At 44.2% G+C, this 17764-nt stretch overlaps 2 protein-coding genes across 9 annotated transcripts in view; one reads left to right on the top strand and one right to left on the bottom strand.

Moving 5' to 3' along the window:
- The window catches only part of LOC139054685 (uncharacterized), a 39793-nt gene extending 35193 nt beyond the window's left edge, over nucleotides 1–4600 (bottom strand). Inside the window, exon 1 of one of the 5 annotated variants that reach the window (XM_070532113.1) lies at nucleotides 4564–4600. Coding sequence is in view for 1 of the 5 variants with exons in the window: in XM_070532110.1 (XP_070388211.1) it covers nucleotides 4170–4249 (80 nt within the window). In the remaining 4 variants the exon portion in view is untranslated. The other 4 variants (XM_070532112.1, XM_070532114.1, XM_070532110.1 and 1 more) reach the window with 4 other exon arrangements.
- The window catches only part of GluRS-m (putative glutamate--tRNA ligase, mitochondrial), a 38487-nt gene continuing 25157 nt past the window's right edge, over nucleotides 4435–17764 (top strand). Inside the window, exons 1-6 of one of the 4 annotated variants that reach the window (XM_065452451.2) lie at nucleotides 4435–4453; nucleotides 5391–5499; nucleotides 10467–10577; nucleotides 10922–10969; nucleotides 13644–13799; nucleotides 16640–16720. In XM_065452451.2, the coding sequence (XP_065308523.1) occupies nucleotides 5404–5499; nucleotides 10467–10577; nucleotides 10922–10969; nucleotides 13644–13799; nucleotides 16640–16720 (492 nt within the window). In that variant the 5' untranslated portion in view covers nucleotides 4435–4453; nucleotides 5391–5403. Of the gene's footprint in view, nucleotides 4459–4911; nucleotides 5500–10466; nucleotides 10578–10921; nucleotides 10970–13643; nucleotides 13800–16639; nucleotides 16721–17764 lie in introns of those variants that run through there. The other 3 variants (XM_070532109.1, XM_070532108.1, XM_065452450.2) reach the window with 3 other exon arrangements.

Below are 17764 nucleotides of genomic sequence, written 5' to 3'. Positions count from 1 at the left end.
CCGGCAGAAATGGCGGCTTTTGTTTTCCTTGGGAGTGGTGAATTCAAATGTTTCCACTGTAAGCTTTGCCGTAGTGTTTCAGGCTAGTAGTAGCGGCACCATGAGTCATCCCTGGTCACAATTGCAGACAAAAAGTCGTCACCCTCATCGTGATAACGGATTAGATGAGTCAAGGCAGCGCCGAGCTTCGCCGTCTTTCTGGCGGTGGTTCAAAATCATGGCCATCCACTGCGCACACAAGAGCCGATAACCGAGATGTTCATGAATTATGGTGCGACTCGAGCCGTGAGTGATGTTCACACGCCCTGCCACTTCATCGATGCTTATCCTCCGTTCTTGTCTAATCAGCCTTTGCATTTGTTTAAAAAAATATAAATTATGGGGTTTTACGTGCCAAAACCCCTTTCTGATTATGAGGCATGCTGTAGTGGAGACTCCGGAACTTTCTACCACCTGCGGTTTTTGACGTGCACTTAAATCTCAGTACACGGGTGTTTTCGCCTCCATCGAAATGCAGCCGCCGTGACCGGGATTCGATCCCGCGACCTCGTGCTCAGCAGCCCAACATCATAGCCACTGAGAAACCACGGCCTTTTCAATTGTGTTGGGGGTGATTGCACGGTAGCTTTGGCCCGGCCATGGATCGTCTTTGTAACTTTCATGTCCTTCTTTGAACAGCTTGCTACAACGCTTCACAGTGGCCAATGAAACGCAATGTTCAGCGCATACGGCAGCCATACGGCGAATAATTTCTTTTTTGGAAATATCTTCATTTCTCAATAACCTCACGACACCAAGCTGTTCAACTTTTGGAGTGTCCGTTATGTCACGCAGCCATGTTCAACACAGTGTATGAGAGCATTAAAGAACACTTAACGTCGCCTCTGCATGTCACTTGTAAATGAGATGCGTATGTGCTACGCACATGCCTCAAAAATAATGAACCGAACCATATTTCGCGGGGCGGGTTGTCTCACTTTCATTTGACTCGCCTTCGTACATTAGAAATGCGAAGACACAATGGAATATACAAATGTGAAGATACAACTTGATAAAGGGCAGAAAATTGTCACTGGAAACAAAGTTCACTGCGCATACACACAAAACCTCGCAACAAGAGAGAGAGAGAATGAAGAGGAAAGGCAGGGAGGTTAACCAGATATGAGTCTCCGGTTTGCTACCCTACACTGGGGATGGGGGATAGGGGTTAGAAAGATGACAGAGAGGAAATACAACAAGATATTTAAATATACGTATAACGTACCTAAGAAAAAGTCACTGTATATAATGTGTCAAACAAGGCAAATAAACAGGTCGCGCAACCACAAATTCACAGATCACAGCACCCCCCCTCCCTTCACTCCCAAAATGTAACGCGCGCGACGGAAGGCGGCGCGCTTCCCGCCCGCTTTTCTCCGTTGCGCACACAAGACCATCGTCGGCTCACCCCCTCCCCCACGCTTTCACTCGCACATATAGCATGCGGCGCGCGGTCAGGATGTTATCGCCCATGGCCTTTATTTATACGGAACATGAGGGCGACGGCAGGAATGCGCCTGGAGTCTTCATATAGCTGTTATCGCAATATTATAATAGTATCCGGCAACTGAAGCGTCCTGTGACCCATTACTTTCCGCAAACGAAGTAATAAAATCGAGCTTTCACCATGCGACAATTCGCTGCGCCGCAACAATGTCTTCTTTTTTTTTTCTTTTTTGGGGCGGGGGCCGGCGAAATAGAAAAACGCAAGGGAAAGCATGTTGGCTACAATCGAATGCCTACTGTGGGCCCCTAATGTGGCTACCGAAGGAATATCGAAGAAAACGTGTGACGCTTGGTCCACAGAAAATCATACGCATACTGCTCGGTATCCTACACCGGCGAGACAAAAAATTCCGGAGAGGTTGCGCTCAAACGAACGCGTTGCAATCCGTCGAGTCCCCGCAGTGCTGGCGGCGAGCGACTATGGATTGTTTCTTTTTCTAGTCTGCTAGCCAGAAAGCGTCCAAAACTCTGCCAGGCAAAAATGCAGCCGGCCAGAGAAAAACAAACGCGCATCCAAGTGTACCGCGCGGTTGTCAATGCAGCACGAGAAAAACGCATGCGCTCTGGCTGGATCGGCCGCCCGCGGGTTGCGAGATAAAAAAGAAAGAAAAAAAATGAGGCTCAATGAAATAGGCTCAATGTATCCTCGCGAATAAATGTCTAGGTAGAAAAATAAATAAGAACTTAGTTACAATGGTGGCTTTAGTGTATTGACATGGATGCTTTGGCGCAGGTGAACAAAAAAATGTTCGTATTCTTTTCTGTGACCTGACGGCACAAATGAACCACCACAACGCTTTGTCTCATTGGACCTCGCTGCGTGCTTTGTCAACTTGTCTGATAGTATGTTGATTTGGCTTGTCTCGTTGTATAGCCCGATGTACGACTTTAGAAAAGTCGATGCACCTTTGGCATCAAATGTTTACAACAGCATCATTAAACCCACAAATTTCCGGAATCGAAAACCTAAAGCACGACTTTGGTAATGTCAATGCACCTTTCGCAACTAAATGTTATGAGAACTTTATACCCACAATGTTTCAGAATTGAAATTCAAGCGCTCCGTAGATTATGCGGCCTCCGCAAGATGCCGAGACGAGCCCGCTCGCCATCAAAAAGCCCTTGAAATTTTGTGCTCGGTGGGGCCCCTTGCGTTACAATATGTGACTCCCGATGCATGGGCGTTGCCGCGAAATCCAGCCCGATTTCGCAATGTTCGCGCTAAAATCTCTTTTCGAGCGTGAATTAAGGACATTCTAGAGAAAATCGAGCATGATTTCCGGCGCCGGGAGTTGTTTTGGCCGGCGGCGCATATCAGCACGAAAAAATTTCGGGGGGGGCTGTAGCCCCATAAGCCCCCCCCCCCCCCCCCCCCCCTGGCTACGCCCCTGGCCTGCACAATACGCTCGAAGAACTCGTGGAGGCGCAACAAGTGTCCCAACTTGAACGCCTAACCAAGACCCGCCCGGGCAGACACGTACTTGAAAATCTCGGCATCACGTACCACTCGCAACACGGCGTCAAAGTAGACATTCCAAGACCCATACGCGAGCAACGTTACGTACCCCCGTTGCCTCGCAACATGCACCCCCAACACCACACGGGGAGGCGTAAAGCAAGGGCAAAACACATGAACAAAAGTTCCTCTAACGACAAGGAGGCGGTCTTCACCGACGCAGCCCGCTATCGAGACAGGAAGAGTTTCGTGGCGGCATGTTACTAGCCACCGAGGCAATCACCTCACGAGCGTCACCGTGAACACGGCACATGCCGAAGCGGCCATAGCACTGGCCCTCACACAAACTACATACGTGATCTGCGACTCGCAAACGGCAATTCGCAATTTTGCAAATGGGCGTATCTCGCAAGAGGCGTATCAGATATTCCAGCGACATCCCATACACCAAGGAGAGGCCGACATTGATAACCGAAGGCATTTGCTATGGATCCCGGCACACACTGGAATGAGCACCCCCAACGCAGCGGCTCACGGCGTTGCTCGAGGCCTGACTCACTGAGCAGCATCGGAGGAAGAGCCCTCGCGGGGTACTGCAAACGTCCGGGCATGGGAGGATCGTATGACCAGTTTTCACGACATCACGGCACACTACCAATTACAAAGACGCATGTATACCCATTCCCTAACGCTAGGTTAGACAGGACACAAGCAGTACACTTCAGACAATTACAAACAGACTCTTACAGAAACCCCAGACTCATGCACGCCATGTATCCAGACATGTAACACTAAACAGATGCACGTCGTGTGCGAGGTTATGGGAGTGTCGGGACCTAACAAACAAGTCGGGCAGTGCCGACCCCTCCGTCTCTTCCACCGCCAGCCTCCGGTCACGCTGGATGACCGCACTGCTCAGCTCTGACCTGACAGCAAAACTCTGGGCCGTCCAGCGAGCCGAGGAAGCCGCTTCGAGGTCTCGGAACCGCGTCCGCGGCGGGTGCCCAGACCCACTAAAAAGACGCCGGACTAAAATCTTGCTGATTTGAAATAAAAGTTCACGCTCTCTCTCTCCAAACATTTCCAGAATCTTCGCCACTCTGGTTAATGCATACCCGAATCATCCTGTGACGGGTACGCACAAACAAAAGCATTTCTCTTCGCTCACCTCCAGCGTTGCAGAGGAGGGTCGCAGGGCGCAGCAATTGAATAACGGCGTTGCGTCTTTTGGAATCTTCGAGCGTCCATACTCGGCTGACGTGACTGCTATAGGCGGAATCACTGGGAATCACCAATGAATCCCTTGATGCCCTTGCCATAGAATAAAGAACCAACTTCCCTTTCCCCGAAAACCTTCTAAAATATAACACTAGCTGTACCCGAAGTTCTATGAGCGCTGGGCAGTGGGCGGGTGCATCGAAGCGCAAGTAGGCGCAAACATAGAGCAATACAGTAATGTAATGCATTTTTGTTTTTCCCCTCAACTCCGGTCTGTAGATAGAGTAGCGCAAGGAGCGGAAGGGTAAACAAAAAAGCATGCCAAAAAGCAAACTATTAATTACTTAGCATAAGCTTACACAGCACGGCCGCTCCTTTTCAGTTCTTCTTTCTTTCTTTTTTTAATCCAGTGCTCGTGACCAATCGCTTTTCAATCAAAAGGTAAACGTGTAAAAGGAAAGAAGGCGAACTATGCAGCTCTACTAATCCTATTAGAGTTTGCTTCATTTGCATTTCATTAAATTAGAATGTGGTTAGAATGTTGCATTAAAAGTGTTGGTGGTATATTGGACATTGCAGGACACGGACAGGAACCTGAAAGACACACACCGCTAGTTCGGTGTGTCTTTCATGTTAAAAAAAAGTAAGAAAAAAAGAACTAGCGTTCGGTGTGTCTTTTTTTGTGTGTGTGTGTTTCTGCCCGATTCCTTTTTTACGCGCTAGTGCAATGTCCCACAAAACCGAAACTGGGGGTGCAGCATGGCGTCGCTGCGATTCTATGACCGCGACTTGCGAACGAAACTTGTTGTTGCACCGTGTCACAGGAGATCTATTCCATTTTGCTCTCGCTACGATGTTTTCGACTTGTTCTGACTGCGAAACAGCGTCTGTGTATGTACTGCATCCCTTTTCCAAAGTGTTAGTGAATCGAAACCTTGAATCCTGAATACGGTCGTTGCAAAGTTGTGTTCCCACTTCGGCCATGTGACAGCACACAGTGTCCATGTCCGGGCTCTAATTTTGCGCATCCGTTCGTCTCGGCCGATACAGAAGCAGGATTCAATATGTGGTCATGGAGGAAGTACGCTCGCTCGCGAGTGCTCCTCTCGTTGCACGACATGTGCCACTGGAGGCGGTCCATGTCTGATCTTCGAGTGCGGTTTGCGCCCAGCCCCACCGGCGAGATGCACCTGGGAAGCCTAAGGACAGCCCTCTACAATTACCTATTCGCAAGAAAGTACGGTGGAAAGTTTCTCCTCAGGATCGAGGACACGGATCAGGTGACTCTCACTGTCCGGCACTGTCCTTTGTCGGAGTTACGCCATAAAATTGGCTGTGCGTTCATCAGAGATTGGCTACTTTAATGCTAGCGATCGATCTGTCAGTAGTAGCGCGTAAATGTTTGTTATGGGATCTATATAATGTTTATTACAAAATGCAGCACATAGTGTCACATACCCATTGACATAAGTTGTGGTGAAATATATGTTCATTGAAGTGCACCTTGCACATACGTAGCAAATGACCCAAGTTGGTACAATGGTTGGTTTTGAACCCGGTTCCCTCGATCGGCACAGCAGCCCGAGGCCTTAACTGTTTGACTGTAAACTGCCCATTGTAGTGCAGTTGTAACATTGATCTAAGTTGGCGGGAAAGAGGTTAGACGTGGACATACATATAGATACATAGAGAGATATCGCAAACGGGTGGAAATTCCCAAAGAATGCTAATAGCATTAAAACGCATTGCACGCTACCGTTAATCCGTGCGCATTTCTTACGGTAGCACGACGGATGTGCGCGAGAATTCTCGCTCTTCTATCTATGGGTTGACATATAAAAAGTGAAGAATGGTGCATGGATATTAGCTCAGACAACCACAATGTAGTCACATCTGATCACTTGAAGGCACTGGAGAGGAGATTTTATTCTTCTTATTGAAGAAACTAATGATCAAACCATTTGGCTTGAAATGTCCGTGCAGCTCAGTCCAGAGACACTGCATGTTGATCTGTGGTAAATCCTAAAAGCGATTTGAGTTGAGGCCCTTTCATGAACATGGGTAACTATATGGCCTTACCCTAAGGTGCCTAATTAAACTTGCACTTCACCTCAGTTCTGGACAGTGCATATGAAAAGCTCAGGTTGCTCAGACAAAAAGGAGTGTGTGCCAAACGTTGTGGTGTACGCTCCTGGCAGTGGAGTTTGCCGGTGAGGGCTGCACCAGCTGTTACAGCAGAAGTGCAACTGTGGGATGGATGGGGAATAGGCACCTTGTAAGGCAGCACAGTTCACGACTTTGAAAACGGTTAGGGCACAGTGTGACATTGGTGTGTTCAAAGCAGAACAAATCTTTTTGCAACATGAGAGCCGACGCTTACGCTTTTCAGTCCGCTTCATGGGCCTTGTTTAGTAGGCAGTCCTCAACTCATCATACACTACATTTTTGGTGCTCGTACGTTTGCATTCCTAATAGCGTTGCTGGACGTTTGTGTCATTCTTTTGCCTGGCCGAAGAGGCTTGGTAAAGATGTCCTCATTGCCATGTTAGGGTGAGAAAATAGCCTAATAAATTGAGATTAACGTAAAACATCTTCTCTAGATCGTCGCTCCGGGTGATCTAATGCCTCGCCTGATTATACAACTGATGCTTCATTGACTCCATCGCCTCTCTGCTCTTATGCTAGTGGCCACAGCAGGCTCCTGTCACTTCAGCATCCATTGAAGCACACCGCATGCGAGTTGTTGTTCACCTGGAGCGATGGTGTCTGGCAAACCGGACTTATTCACCTGGATTCGCAACTCGAGACAAGTTAATTCCATTCATGTATTTAAATTACCTTTGGTTCGTGTGATCGCCGTCACCGAGTTGCAATAACGCTGCAATGCATACTAATAACGCGCCAGCAGTCCATCTGAGGTGGTCCGTATTACAGAAAATCCAAATTTATGTTTACCTTAACCTGCCCCTAAATCTTATTTATTGATTTCGCTTTGTTCAAACTGTGGCTGCAGTAGCAGTGATCCAGCGAAGTGCATTAACATTTCAGTGGCAGGAATTTTATGGGTACACTTCATCATTACCTCTGTGCATTAGCTTGAAAAGTGGCAATCAGTTTGAGCATGCTAAGTTAGCGAAAATTGAGGACTCGAAAGAGTATTGAAGCAATGGCACGAGAGTGTGAACTTCTCGAATACCAAGCTGAGTCATGCTCGCAGACTGTTGAGTTGCTATGTCACAGAATGACTTCATATATGACGTGGCATCTGAGGGAACACTTTGTGTGTTTCCATCACTTTGAATGTTGCTACTCCGGCAAACGCACACACAAAAAAAAGAGACATGTTCTTTCAAGCCGAAAATGTGTCCAGCAGTGTACAACATTTGTCGTAGGTGTAAGCAAATAATTTTGTTATCGGCTTGAAATAGCAAAGCAAAATTCACGAGGTTTCTGTTGCTCTAAGCAAGAGTGACCATGCACTTTCGATGCTTGCACAATGTGGGCAGACCGGTTCCTCCGTGCCGATGTTGACTCAACCTGCAGCACGAGGCACTGATAGTCCTTGCTCTGACTCGCCACCTGGGCAGTGTCAGGAGCCTACAGCAATGAAACAGAAAATTTTGAATGCTGATATTGTACTTCTGTGAAGTAATGCTTAACACAAATGTGCAGAGAATGGCTGTGAAGGTAGGTGTGCCTAGCCGTCAATTTAAATTATTGAGTGTGCAGGAGAACCATGTAACACCCTTCACATGAAACCATTATTTCATTTATTCAATAGTTCTATCATACGTTAAACATTACATGAGTACAGTCAGGTGAATGTCAGAATGACAGTAGTAATGGAACTATGTTTTTTTTTTCCTGTCTGCTGAGTGGTCAATAACGGTGATAACAGCATGTGGTGCCAGCATGAGCCAATGAAAGCAGCAGAAAGAATCCCTTAGAACAAGCTTAACATTAAGTATATTGAACTTCGACTGTGTTAAGTGTGTTATAAAAGCAACCCCCCCTCCACACACAACACACATGCTTTCCAAGCATTGTTTTCTTAAGTCATCATCATCAGCATCATTATTGTTATTATTATTATTATTTAGCTGAGCATCTTGACAGCATGTTCAGCGCCTAACAGGGGTAGGAATGTAATTTGCAATATGACACATAAACCAGTAGAGAGCCAGATCCCTTAGGGTTGTGGTGTTACTTTACATGTGCTGCTGCTAGAGTCAGCTCACCATGAGGTGTCCAAGCACTGTTGCACAGTTCTGGCCTACCGTGTGTGTAACAAACTCATATGTGCTCATTATACCAAATTTATATATAATGAAAGTAGTTACGTGTCAAACTGTATTCAAATGCATGAATTGGTTCATTATAACTTGGTTTGATTATACAACAATGAATCGGCAAATTGTTTTCATGCATAATTTACCCACTGAAAGCTTGCACGAAAAAGCGGAAGAAATTTCTTAAATGTGACCTAACCTGACGAAAGACAAAGATGCAGATTGACAGAGAAGGGTGCACATAGAATGCATTCCAGTATGGAGTACATTGGCCCTCTCTTTATAGACGCCCCCACAGTGAATGTTTCTACACATGTACATACAACTTGTTTCAAATTTTTCCTGGCCATTAGTGGCAAGGAAAAAACTGTGAATGTTGCACAAAATGTGAACAGCACCCTTTGCTAAGAAACAGTAGGGCCTCACGCCACGTTTGTGCACCCAGTAATATCAAGCTCTGTTTTAGCCATGTTGGACAGAAAGCCCGACTAACTGCTGTCCTTCGCTTCTTCTAATAAGTGTCCTTTCCTGTATAAAAATGCCCAAAATTTACATAAATATTGTCCATCTTCTTTCACACTGAGCCAATACTGACAGCATAGTGTCTGGAACTAATTATTGTCTGTAATCATGAGGATAGACTGGAAATACTGATGCTATAGGCTCTACCTTTTCCTTTGAAGTCTGCACTGCTGTTCAATCAAAACTGATAGTTTTCCAGCAGCCAATCACAGTTCATGATTGAAGGAAGTAAATTTGGGTTCTTCCGCAATTCTGTCTTCCCGCTGTGTAGGCTTTCAAGAAGCTTTGTTCCTTATACAATAGAACTCGTTGACATGTTCCTGTTACATATGTTTTCCCGGCGCCAACGTTCGCAATCGAGAACACAAAAAATGACGCAGTAAAGTTACTTTTATTTTTTACTGGTTCATACGTTCCCGGAAAACACAATTTGCCGCACCAGTGTTCAGTATGTCGCCAAACTGCAACTGTATGATACGTTTTCCGGCCGCTAAATGCTATGTACACAAGAAAATGTGCTAGGCACACGCGGTCAAGAACAGCGTATAGCTGCACGCTGCGGCAGCTTCACTGCAATGCTCGCCCACTCATCTCATGTGAAAACGCCGGCGTGCACTTAGTTTCTCATTTCGGTACTGGCAAATCTTCCCCGGGTTCATCGCACACGGCATTCGCAGCTTTCACCGCCAATCCTGCTGCGATAAGCATCTTTGCCAATCCGTTTTACAGTGCGTGGTGCCATCGGAAGCGTAGAGCATGCTTTTAATAGGCGATAACCGAAATTCGCCGCCGTTTTCTGCTGCTGACTGCGATCGTGTACGTTTTCCGGCTGCTAGATTCCATGTGAACAACAAAAGGTGCGATGTGCGCGCGTTCGAGAACAGTATGTAGCTGCCCGTCTCGCATGAAAATGACAGCGCTCACGGTTTCTTATTCCAGTACCAGCTAATCTCCGCCTGGGTCATCGCACGCCATGTTCACAGCTATCGCCGCCAAACCTATTGCAATAAGCACCTTCATCTATCTGTATTACAGCGCGTGGTGCATAGTGCCATTGGTAGCGTGCTGCATGGTTTTAGTAGGTGACAATCCAAACACGGCGCCGTTCCCTGCTGCAGGCGGCGCTATGTGGGCATCACGTTTTGCGTTGGTGGCATCTGGCTTCGCCCACCAGCTCGATGTGTGTCAGCATCTTGTGCCCCAATGATCCACGAGACACTTCACATTACATAGATGTCAACAGTAGTTGAGTCTGTCAAATTTTTTTTAGCTACTTTGGATCGTATGTTTTCCTGGTTAGTATGTTTTTCTTGCATTTCTTTCCAATACTTATGAACGAGGTTCTGCTGTACCACATGCATTGTCTCGCATGATGTAAGGATCAGTGCTTATCCACAAATATTTAAGATATTTTAAGCAGCATTGTTTTATTACAGTCACGGGTAGTTCCTGGAGCGGCTGAGAGGATTGTGGACACGCTGCGCTGGGCTGGTCTCTGCCCCGACGAAGGACCTGGTCTGGGCGGCAGTGTAGGTCCTTATGTGCAGGTGAGCCCTTGCATACCACATCACTAACACTTCATGTGCATGTTATGTACACTGTACCTAGGTGCAATGATAGCAGTGAGCATAGGTGTCCTTTCATGTTGAAATGTGGCTGTGCAAGTCATTTGTGTGCAGTGGTGACACCACATAAGTTCTTCAGCAGTTTCCCTAAGTAAAATTGAAGCTTACCAGAAAACAGAGCTAACATCACATTTTCCCGGTGTGCCATCAGATGCTTGTACACACAACAGACTACAGGGTACAATGTCCAATTACGAGCAATTCAGAATACAGCATTGTATGAATTGTGAGAGTAATGTATGATTAATATCTGTTGTATTTTCTAGTCTCAAAGGCTAAAGTTCTACAAAGAGTATGCCCACAGGCTCCTTGAGGTACGTATCCTTGCTTTGTACCTTTTACTTGATAAATTAACCAACTGATGCAAATGATAAGTGCCAATAAAATATGAATGCCAATGCACACTGGAACCAAAAAAACTGGCTTGGTAAAGTGTTGTGCTCTGCTCATGACTACAGGGAGTAGGCTGTGAGCCATCCATGTATTCCTGCTTTGTTTTAGAAATTCATAAAGGTGTGCTTGGAGATTTGTGTGGGTTGCCACTGTTAATTCCATCCGTCCATCTGTGAATGTGTGCATGCATACACGTTACGATCCTGCCATCTCAAGAGCCATATTTTGTATTTATTGTTTTGAGGAATTTGCTTTTCATAATAAGGCATGGGCTTGGCCCATAAAACAGTGAAGATGCAGAGGTTGTGAAAGAAAACCTGTGGGTGTAGTTCTCATCAGAATTATTGTCGCATCACATCAGTAATCAAGCACGCTGAAACACGAGGGCAGCAGAAACATTGTGATGTAGTGAATTTCAGTGGCCACAGTGGGACACTATGCCGAGTGTTGCAGAGCACAAAAGTAAAATTTTCACGAGAATATGGGCAGTAGGAAGAACAACATACTGTGAACAACTGTATGCACACTGTGTACACCCGGCAATAAAATATTGCTGGGCATGAGATCTGAGAAAAAGCTGAATATCTTCGCAACCTCACAACACAATCTGGTATATTTGCATTTCTGGCCTCAACTAGAATATGCTAACTAAATTGTCATATACAGTTTTACATGCTACTGCTACGGGCTGCTCAGGAATTGAACATTTTCGGAGATCCTGTGGTCCGTAATATTTTGTCGCTGTTTGAAGATTCTTGACCTCCACATATTGTCACAGTGACATCCTTCCAGTGCCCTAGTAATTCAGACCCTTGTAATGTCAGTCAGTGTACCAAGGAATGTATGTACCGATACAGCATTCCTGTGACATTACACACTGACTTTTGCCACTGATACAGTATCTTTTTTTTGTCACAATGATTGATCCTGTAGGGTGCCTTTTTGTCTTTGAAATTAATTTTTTTTCCAACGTCACATCTGTGCATGAAAACATTTGCATTATGCTTTCCTTATGAAAAGATCCATAGCTGGTGCAGTTTGCTCATACTATATGCTAGTGCTTTGTATCACATGCATTTAAAGGATATTAAAGACAAATACTAAGCCGACGTGGATATTAAAAAAACCCATTCCAGAAAACTCCCAGCACTTGTTTTGGGCCTAGAAGAGACTTAGTTTATGAGAAAGTTGCTTCTAAGGGTCCACATACCTTTAGTGCAATTTGAATAACTCACTGCTTCCAAGCGAGGAGTGGTGACGTTGCACACACCATCACCACCCTTTACTGTTGTTGGTTAGTAAAACAGTGCCTGACAGACGGCGTTACAGTTTTTCTCCACAAAACACAAACACGTGGCCATGTAGAAATCGTGCTAAGACAGAGCATTGGATTCGCCACTTTAGCTGCTCTTGGTCAAGTGGTGTAGACTGTTCAGGAATTCCGCGACATCACATGGACATGACATTCCCGGCTACTTGGAGTTTGTGGGAGTTTCGCGAGCCAGCAAAACCAGCATAGCACTATGCGATAATGAAACTACTGAAATGTAAAAGCGCGGGTGTCACAGAGTGGAGAAAACGATACCTTTCAACTGCCCGTGTCGTTGTCAAGAGTAACATCAATGAATTCTTTTTTCTAAATATCAAAAAGAACTGGACAAGTAGCATTTTCTTTCATCTTGTAATGAAATTCAATGCTCTTTTGATTATGAGTGGGTGAATGCTAGCGACAGAAATATAATGAGGAGCACGCCTTCGTTATCAGGCTAGTATTTGAATGTCCCGGGGAGTCCCTAATTGAGTCCTGCATTCACCTCAATTTCTCGATTGCTAATGCTCTGTGCTCGATAATGTGATGCCTTAGATGTTTTCGAGAACTAATCTGTCACTTTAGGTTGACTTAATGTTTGCCTCTAGTGTCCCTTTAAAACATATAGAACTTGATACTAAGAACTATGCAGCTGACTGAATTCAGAAAGCTGCATGCTTTCTGAATTCACAGCAAACATATCTCTTTAGTGTGGCCTGGCACTGAACAGGTTTCTGTAACACTGTCTATGTGCATCCATAGTATTTGAACAATGCTGCGTTGGTGCCTCTGTATGCATTATGTGCATGGATACAATATCGAATGTATTTCAGGTCATATGATTTTCAGCTGTGGGGAAACACCATTGAGTGCCTTCATTATGTCACATTTCGTGCCATTTTTCCAAGAACTTGAGAGAAGTGATTTCTCAAAATAATCTTGGTTAGTTACCTTCAATGTTAATAACTGGCGAATATTCAGTACTATGGGTACTGGTTCAGTGGACACTTGCCAAAAGAAGCGGAAAAAAAATTGTGATACCTCGAAACTTGGTGTCGAAGCTTATTAAGAAATTGTTTTTCTTGAGCGGCTGCCCTAACCAATTCTTTCATCTCTCTAAGGACAGATCTATTGCAAATGTCAAAAGGGTAGCTTCTGTGGCCATTTAATGTTCTTGCTGAAGTTTCAAAATTGGTGATCTGTTTAACCCATGCTTCTGTGCTCCTAGTTCCCATATGGTAACATTGTGACTGTGGTATGGCCACTGTGGTGAATGTGTGTTGTAGACTGGCCATGCCTACCGGTGTTACTGCTCAGAGACACGGCTGGAAATTCTCCGAAAGAACGCCCTACGAAATCAGGAGCTGCCCCGTTATGACAACCGGTGTCGTTCGCTGGAAAAGAACCCACCAGGACAACAACCCTATGTGATTCGCCTAAAGGTCAGTGTTCGACCTTTAGTACTAATCTAACTATATCCTTTTACTGCACTTTTATGCAAATAAGTGCTTCCCTTGTAGAAAAAAATATTGTGCAAGGACTTGGTGTATCAGACATGCTTTCAACTAATGGCCTACATGAATTGTACGTAAATTAAATATGTAGCCTTCTACATAAAAAAAAAAGAATCAATGGATCCCTCATGCATATGGAAATCGGTTATACAAGCAAAGCTTTCTTTGATATTTACTGAAATGTTTTCACTTCAGTTCTTCACTTCTATGTAGCTCAATGCTCCTTTATCAATGCACACTCTGGCCCATTTTGTTCACTTAACCTCTCTCACCACACACAGCTGCTTTTGATGTCGACTTCTTCAATTCCCTCGAGCCATCTTCTCCTATTTTCTCTTACCAGCTTCATTTCTTGTCTCTTGTACTGCTTGTCTATTTGGGAACCTACGCAGTGGCACATACTCAATATCTGTAGGATACCGTATTCCTCCATTAAAATAATCAAGGAAGCTTTCTGTGCCTCTGGCCCTCCACTTTTCAGCTGTTGGCCGGTGCTATCTTGCCAGTTATACACTTTGGCAAAGTAGCAAAGAAAGCTTCACTTTAATATTTCTGTGGAGGAATATGGTATAACACAGATACTATTAAATAAGTGTATGTAGATGTATTTGAGATACTCTTCTGAACAATTCATGATCTTATTACTTTGAAATGGCAGAATTCACCACATGCATATGTAATCAAAATATCCTATCTGAACCTAAATGTACTTCCTGTAGTAACTTTGCATTTTAACTTAGGTAGTCTCTTAAAACTTGCATAGAGCAACTTGTACTCACTCTTTTAGCTGAATATGATTTGTTTTTCAGTGTCATCGCAGTTGTGAAAGTTGCAGTTTCAGCTGAAAGGCGACATATTGATAGCGATAGCAAAGTATTAGACAACTAAGTAAGGTCCGTAGTTTTATCAGCTGTATAAATTGCCGTAAACATTTGCTTACTAATTGGATTAACAAGTAAGGTGTCACGCGCGCAGAGGCAAACATGAACAGAGCTCACTCGACGACTGCGGACACTTGCTGTCACAGTGCTGGTGTGATGTTGAGCGGCAAGAGTGGTCACGGCTCGCCCTTGCACCAACAGCACATGGTGTGCAGCCCCAATTTTATTGCACTTAGACTTTGCATGAATCCTCACGGCGATGTTGATACCAAAAATTCGTGTGGAGTGTCCATATATTTGTTATTGCAATAAAAAGAATTGAATCCTTTTTGGTACTGATGAACTCAATAAATTTGATCACAGAAACAAGGGGTTTCAAAAAGTTTTGATTATATTGCATAATTATAAGATCTGCGTGAATTATTTTTTGCTGGCTCGATTTCATCTTAGCAGCAATGTACAAATTGTTTGCACGTTGCTTCAAATGTTTACAGCTAGTCATATTATGCAGAGTCATAACGCCGGTATAGTTATGGAAGTCTGTGTATGTAGCAGTGTAATTACCATGCTAATATGTCTTTTACCTTTTTGTATGTGGTCGTAGAACTGGAAAAGGTTGAAATATGCACCATTATAATTTAAAGCCTATAGTGCACAACAAATTCACGAGGAAATGACGGCTGTCTATAGTGATGATTGTCCATCAGTTGCCACTGCTGTGAGGTGGAAAAGAAATTTCCAAACTGTTCACACGTCTCTCACTGATGAACTTAGGAGTTGCCAACCCTCTTTCACTGATAATGCGGCCACAGTGAGGAAAGAGGGAAGACTTAATTTTGCAAGATCGACATGTTACCATTCAAATGATGATGCAAAAAATATGCTTAAGCTATGGTAGCATGTGGAACATAGTTCATTACAAATTGAATATGTCCTAAGGTGTTTGCATGTTGAGTACTTGAACTGCTAACTCCTCTTCAGAGGCAAACACAATTCAACCTGTCAAGGCAGATGCTCACTCTTTTGAAGCACTATGCAAAGGATTTTTTTTAGTCGTTTGGTAACAATAGATGAATGTTGCATCTGCCTATATGATCCAGAGACTAAAGAGATCAGCAAAGAGTGGAAGCGCTCCGATTCCTGTTTGCCCAAAAAGGCCAAGGTGCCAAGGTCTAAATGAAGGTCATGTTGTCAGTATTCCTTGATTGTTGTAGAGTCATCTTGGTAGAGCTACTTTAATAACCGTCTGGCTATCAGCAGCCCTATATTAATGCTCACTACTGTAGAAACTTCTACATGCTCTGAAGCTAGAACACTGTGGTATGCTTTTCAGTGGTGCCTGTCTTCTAGCCAATAATGCACCCAAACACTCATCTCAGTTGCTGCTGTGGAAGCAAAACAATCTGGGCTATGAAGTGTTTCTCCGCCCACCTCTCAAGAGATCAAGAGTCAGTCAGGAGATCGAACAGTGTTTTTTCATAAAATCTGAGACTTCTACAATAAAGGCCTGCAGAGGATTACAAAAGGCTGAGAGAAATATGGTAACTACGTAGAGGTCGAACTACAAAGAAGAAAAAAAGTTCTGCATTTATTTATTTCTTGGTGATGATCAGAACATTTTGATACGTCCTCGTATAGCGTACTTATTAATTACGTAAACATTAAGTGTTGTGATGCCAATTATTGCTATTATTTTATCTTTGGCAGAGGCAGTTCTTGTTCCCACATTTTAAAAGCTGCAATAGTTTTAGCCTATTGTATAAGAAAACACTTTGCCTTCTTAGTATTTCATTATCTACTAAAGTAATATTAATTATTGATTACTAGGTATTACTCTTTTCCACTGATTTTATGGCTGATGTGCAACATATTCTGATTGACATGCAGCTGACAGAAGGCAACCTGACATTTCAAGATGGTGTTCATGGGCCAGTAACCCTAAATTTGGCTCAAACGGAAGGAGATCCTGTGAGTAAGGACCACATGCTCCTGTGAGTAAGGACCACATGCCTGCATCATACTAATGTTATGTGCAGTATTTGGAAGTCAAAGAAAATTTTAAAAGTTCATCTGGTCCTTGACCTGGATAAATTTCTTCGTCACTTGTGTGACTTTTCTTTCTTGAGATACCTGTGTAACTTCAAATTTCACATTGTATTCTGGTGGATGCCAACTTTACCTATTATACAAATCTACCTGCATTGTTGTCTCTTGCTGCCTACTTGAGGTGCTAGCTGCTCTTGGCCCAGATAACCTGGCCACCACTCTGCTTAGGACTTAGGTGTATGCAAGTCACTTTTAGTGTGACTGCAGTCAGAAGCTAGTAACGGGGCTTGCTTGGTCTGTCCATCCAGTTCAGTGATGCCATGACATGTGCGACGTGCTGTCATTGTCATCATGCTGTTCTCATGCTACCATAATTTCACACATTTTGGGTAGTTTGCACAAGATTGCCGGAGTTTCAGAAGCAAGAGGTGTGGGGGAGTTAGGAAAGTGACTGTTGTCGCAGTGAATGAGTTCAGAACTGTAAAAATAGCTGAAAGTCTGCTTGTTTTTCTGTTGCCACTTTCCGAAGATTTTGGCATTGTTTTCATGTGGATGAAAGCACAGTGAGGGCCCATTGAGTATCACTTACAAACTGTGTCTCCTTCTTATTTCTGTATACATGCGCAGGCCTGACACTTTTCCTTAGCTTTCCTTTTGGCTGTGCAGCACTACCATCTCATAAGTAATAGTGCAGATCAATAATTGGACTGCCTGTTCTTGCTTGTCTGGGTTGGCTGCCAAAGTATTATCACACTGTACAGCCCAGCGGTACGCGAAGCTCGGTTTCATCTCAACAGCAATTTGCAAATTTTTTACACATCGCTTCAAATGTTTACAGCCATACTATGCAGAACCATACTGCAAGACTGGCTACACATAACATAGTATTACACAATACTGTCATTGCTTTGCATTTAGGGTGAAACTGCTGATTCGGTAGGGGAAAACAGAACGTTCCCAGTTAGA

This window comes from Dermacentor albipictus, chromosome 1, assembly GCF_038994185.2.
Source record: "Dermacentor albipictus isolate Rhodes 1998 colony chromosome 1, USDA_Dalb.pri_finalv2, whole genome shotgun sequence".
NCBI classification, from domain to species: domain Eukaryota; kingdom Metazoa; phylum Arthropoda; class Arachnida; order Ixodida; family Ixodidae; genus Dermacentor; species Dermacentor albipictus.
Note: the sequence above shows the minus strand (reverse complement) of the source record. Positions and strands in the feature narration are given on the sequence as shown.